This window comes from Mus pahari, chromosome 1 (assembly GCF_900095145.1).
Source record: "Mus pahari chromosome 1, PAHARI_EIJ_v1.1, whole genome shotgun sequence".
Classification (NCBI taxonomy): domain Eukaryota; kingdom Metazoa; phylum Chordata; class Mammalia; order Rodentia; family Muridae; genus Mus; species Mus pahari.
The window spans coordinates 100,587,183-100,592,917 of record NC_034590.1 but is presented as its reverse complement, the minus strand read 5'-3'; the positions used below and the strand labels follow the sequence as shown (position 1 = coordinate 100,592,917).

The 5,735-nt window shown below is 41.5% G+C and overlaps 1 protein-coding gene across 1 annotated transcript in view; it reads left to right on the top strand.

Moving 5' to 3' along the window:
- Positions 1–854: 854 nt before the first annotated feature.
- The window catches only part of C1H10orf120 (chromosome 1 C10orf120 homolog), an 8,101-nt gene continuing 3,220 nt past the window's right edge, over positions 855–5,735 (top strand). The window contains exons 1-2 of the mRNA XM_021191756.1: positions 855–1,051; positions 1,193–1,268. Of these exons, the coding sequence (XP_021047415.1) occupies positions 855–1,051; positions 1,193–1,268 (273 nt within the window). The remainder of the gene's footprint in view (positions 1,052–1,192; positions 1,269–5,735) is intronic.

Sequence of the window (5,735 nt, the reverse complement as noted above, 5' to 3'; positions counted from 1 at the left end):
GATTGGAGCAGCTGTTGTGTTCCACTCACCAGTGATCCTAAGATCGCTTGGGCAGTCCGCTAGGGACCATGGGGGTGTCCACCGAATCCGTGCCCTAGGTGACACGGTGCTGGCGCATACCAGAAGGAATTTATGCCCCTGGTCAGGCCAGTTCTCTGCTTCCCTAGTGCTGTCTCAGGTCCCGCGGGATTGGATTAGAGCAGAAGTTGTGTTCCACTCACCAGTGATCCTAAGATCGTGTGGGCCGTCCTCTAGGGACCGTGGGGGTGTTCACCCACCCCAGGATCTCTTTCCTACACCCACATGGCATCTTAAAACCATCTCTAACTCCCTCTCAGGGGATCTGATACCTTCTTCTGACATCAGCAGGCATTGCATGCATGTGACACCCATACAAACACTCTGGCACACATGCATATACATAAAATTTTAAAAAATAATAGAAAGATATGTTAAGAACAGAAGTAAATATTCATAATTTATTTAACCAAAAATATGGACAGAAAATCTATGTGGTATTATCAAAATAACTTAAGAAAGAAACAATTCCCCTCCCCTCCCAAAAAAACCCCACCTTCAATAGGTATCAGTGCAAAGTCCTCTTCTTCGTCCCATAACTGAGTAGCTGTACTGGCTCACAGCCACACTCTGCCCAGTGTCTTCCTGGGCTCCAGCCTGCTGCCTGTTTCACTCCAAGGATCATCTAACACTTAGGTGCAGACTTCATAATGAGGCCTTGGCTAAGCCAGTTATGACATAGTAAGTGCTTTTAACTGTGCCTTGAGCTCCCATTGAACTGTCTCAGATACAAACTTCAAGCTGTAACACCTACTGCCCTAACCTATTGCTGGAGCATGATTAAGGAATGGGAAAACCACTTTCAGAGGTATAAAAGCCAGAGAGATGGACATCCAAAGGCTCAAGAAGGGACCACAGCTGAGGGAGAGCAAAATAGTAGAAAGCCATCCAGGATCCGCAGTGACAGCCATCCCTGGGTAGTTCAAGATTTCCCACACCACAAAGAGGACCTCTGTACTCCATCACCTTTGGGGTGAGTATGACTTGGGAACCCAGTCATTTCCTATGTGGCCTCAACCTAGTTAAGGTAGAATGACCATCTGTGACCTTCTCACCATGAGAAGAAACTAGAAAGGCTCTTTCTAGAGCTCTAACTCTTGTCCATATCTTCTAGGATATGGACGGCATTCTACAAATCAGACCCACGCATCGCCCTTGGAAAATACTCCCCAATGGAACAAGAAATTCAAGTAAGTGCCCTCAAATTTGCATGGACAGTGATTCCTCTGGAGTTTGCTTGCAGAGGCAGGGGATCCTAGGGTTAAAAATTCACAAAAGCAGGCATTTCCACAACAGCTCATGTTGGCTGTGGCTAGTGGTGGATTTCATTCTCTGAATGTCCCAATCACAAGTACAGCCATAAGCAGGGCTTGGAAAAATGGCTCAGTGGATGAGTACACTTGCAGTACAAGCATGAAGGCCTGAGTTTGAGTCCTTTCCAAGTATATAAAAGTGCCAGGCATGACTGCATGTGTGCCCTGGGGGCCCGAGACAGGTGGACCCTGGAGATTGCTGGCCAGGTAGTCTATACAAAATGACAAGCTTCTAGTTCAGTGAGAGATTATGTCTCAAAGGAATATGGAGGTAAGTGATGGGGGGAAGGAAGATACCTAATGTCCTCTTCTGGATCTTGAGTGTATATGCACAGGGTGTGAATACTCTCCCACATGTAAGCAACACACACACACACACACACACACACACACACACACCAAACACAAGAGAGAGAGAGAGAGAGAGAACTGTAAATGAAAATAAATTATAAAATTGCCATTTCTTAAGTATTTCTTACCTAGCATTATGCTGTACTATGAGTGTGACATGTCCCCCACAAACTCGTGTGTCTTAATATTTGGCCTTTTAATACCACACAAGATCTGCCCAAGATGGTGCCCATCAACATCCAATCATAGTGGGGGAGAGGCTCACAAGACATTAGTCCTCCCTAAACTGTTAATGTTGGGGGCAGGGGCAGAGACAGAGGTTGGAGTGGAGAAGGAGTCATTACTTCAGTGGTGTAACCACTGGTGAGTTACTTGTGACCCAGAAATAACATGAATGAAAGTTGGGGGGGGGGTCACAAAACAACAAAATACACATAGAAAAGAGAGAGTGGAAGAAAATAAAGAAGAGAGGGACAGACAGAGACAGAGACAGAGACAGAGACAGAGACAGAGACAGAGGAGCCATGAAAGCCGGAAAGAACTTGTATGCAAGAAGTTTGGTGGGACTGAGAGGGACATAAAAGCATGTAATGGGTGAAATGCTCATTATATAATCTATTAAACTGTCAAACACTAAAAGCCAGGGCCTGGAGAGATAGCCCACACTGCTGTTGCAGAGCTCAGTTTCCAGGACCCAAGTCAGGTAGCCCACAACTGCACACAACTGTACCTCCAGGAATACCCTCTTCCAGCCTCCACAGTCACCTGCACACACATGCACATACCCCCCCACAAATATGATAATTAAAAATAAATTAATCTTTTAAAACATAATCAAAAATTAAAAATAATAAAAAATAAAACCAATAATAATTTTTTAAAAATGAAAAAGGAAAGATGGCTTTTCTGCTGGGGCAGACTCTTCTCTGCTCCAGAGAAGACACCAAATCCTGAGTCATCCTAGAGAACCCACTAAACTCACAGCAGTTGAGGATCAGCTGCACTCAGAGCAGTTGGACAGCAGCTTGACTGCTCCACTGAAGACCCAACAGTCTGAAGGCCTCCCGGGAGATCTACTACAGCCAGGGCAACAGTTCAGCAGCTTCTCTGCCCCTATGAAGAGCCCCCAGTTGGAAGACCCCACAGGTGATTTGCTACAGCCAAGCCTGCAGGCCTACCGGGAGACTTGAAGCAACCCAGGAACAAAAGAGGCAGACTCCAGACAGTCACTCAGACCAACAAACACTAGGGATATCCAGATGGTGAAAGGCAAGCACAAGACCATAAGCAACAGAAGCCAATATATGTGGGCATCATCAGAACCCAGTTCTCCCACTACAGCAAGCCCTGAATGCCATAACACACCTGAAAATCGGTAAGCTGACCTAAAATCCTATCTCATGAAGATAAGAGAGTCCTTTAAGGAAGATATCAATAACTCACTGAAAGAAATACAGGAAAACACAGGTAAATGCGTGAAGGAATTGAATAAAGCAATCTAAGACCTAAAAGTAGAAGTAGAAACAAACACAAATGGAGGCAAACCTGGAAATGAAAAACCTAGGAAAGAGGTCAGGAATTACAGATGTAAGTATCACCAATGGAATACAAAAGATAAAAGAGAGAATCTCAGGTATAGAAGATACCATAGAAGAGATTGACACAACTGTCAAAGAAAATTCAAAACATAAAAAACTCCTAACCCAAAACATCCAAGGAATTCAGGATACAATGAAAAGATCAAGTCTAAGAATAATTGGAATAGAGGAGAATGAAGATTCCCAGCTCAAGGGACCTGAAAATTTCTTCAACAAAATCATAGAAGAAAACTTCCCCAACCTAAAGAAAAAGATGACTATAAAGGTACAAGAAGCCTATAGAACACCAAATAAATGGAACCAGAAAAGAAAATCCTCTTGCCACATAATAATCAAAACACTAAATGCACAGAACAAAGAAAAAATATTAAAAGCTGCAAGGGAAAAGGACCAAGTAACATACAAAGGCAGACCTATCAGAATTACACTAGACTTCTCAACAGAGACTATGAAAGCCAGAAGAGGCAGGTCAGAGGTCATGCAGACTCTAAGAGAACACAAATGCCAGCCCATGCTACTATACCCAGCAAAACTCTCAATCAACATAGATGGGGAAACCAAAATATTCCAGGACAAATTCAAATTCAAACAGAATCTTTCTACCAATCCAGCCCTACAGAGGATCCTAGAAGGAAAACTCCAACACAAGGAAGGTACCTAGACCAAAGAAAGGACAACATATCAAGCATCTCATAACACAGCCAAAAGTAGAGAAACACAAGCACATAAAGCTACCTACAAAACAAACATGTCAGGAACCAACAGTCATCACTCTTTAATATATCTGAGTATTAATGGACTCAACTCACCTATAAAAAGACATAAGCTAACAGACTGGATACACAAACAAGGTCCAGCATTTGCTGCATACAAAAAAACAAACCTCATTAACAAAGACAAACACTATCTCAGAGTAAAAGGATGGAAAAAGTTCTTCCAAGCAAATGGTCCCAGGAAACAAGCAGGAGTTGCCATCCTAATATCCAATAAAATAGACTTTCAACCTAACATTATCAAGCGTGGTAAAGGACCCAACCAAAAAAGAGAACTTCAGACCAATCTCGCTTATGAATATTGATGCAAAAATATTCAATAAAATTCTTGCAAACCAAATCCAAGAACACATCAAAACCATCATTCACCATGATCAAGTAGGCTTTTCCCCAGGGATGCAAGGTTGGCTTAATATACAAAAATCTATTAATGTAATCAACTATATAAACAAACCCAAAGGAAAAAAATCACATGATCTCCTTAGATTCAGAAAAAGCGTTTGACAAAATACAACACCCCTTCATGTTAAAAGTATTGGAGAGATCGGGAATTCAAGGCCCATACCTGGACATAATAAAAGCAATTTACTACAAACCAACAGCCAATATCAAATTAAATGCAGACATACTTGAAGCAATCCCACTGAAATTGGGGACAAAACAAGGATGCCCACTCTCCCCATATCTATTCAATATAGTACTCGAAGTGCTAGCTAGGACAGTAAGACAACAAAAAGAGATCAAGGGGATACAAATTGGCAAAGAAGAAATAAAGGTATCACTATTTGCAGATGGTATGATACTATACATAAGCAACCCCAAAAATTCTACCAGAGAACTTCTCCAGCTGATAAACAACTTCAGCAAAGTGGACAGATATAAAATTCATTCAAATAAATCAGTAGCTTTCCTTTATACAAAGGATAAACAGGCTGAGAAAGAAATTATGGGGAAAATTCCCTTCACAATAGCCACAAATAATATAAAATAACTTGGGGTAACTCTAACCAAACAAATGAAAGACATGTATGACAATAACTTCAAGTCTCTCAAGAAAGACATGGAGGAAGATCTCAGAAAATGGAGAGATCTCCCAAGCTCATGGATTGGCATAATTAACATAGTAAATTGGCCATCCTACCAAAGGCAATCTATAGATTCAATGCAATCCCCATCAAAATCCCAACACAATTCTTCAAAGACATGGAAAGAGCAATTNTCAAATTCATCTGGAAAGGCAAAAAAACCCAGAATAGTGAAAACAATTCTTAACAATAAAAGAACAGCTGAGGGAATCACCATCCCCGACCTCGAGCTTTACTACAGAGCAATACTGATAAAAACTGCATGATATTGGTACAGAGACAGACACATTGATCAATGGAATAGAATTGAAGACCCAGAAATAAAACCACACACTTATGGACACTTGATCTTTGACAAAGAAGCCAAAAATCTACAATGGAAATAAGAAAGCATCTTCAATAAATGGTGCTGCTCTAAGTGGCTGTCTGTATGTGGAAAAATGAAAATAGACCCATATTTGTCACCTTGCACAAAGTTCAAGTCCAAGTGGATCAAGGACCTCAACATAAAACCAGATACACCGAATCTAATAGAAG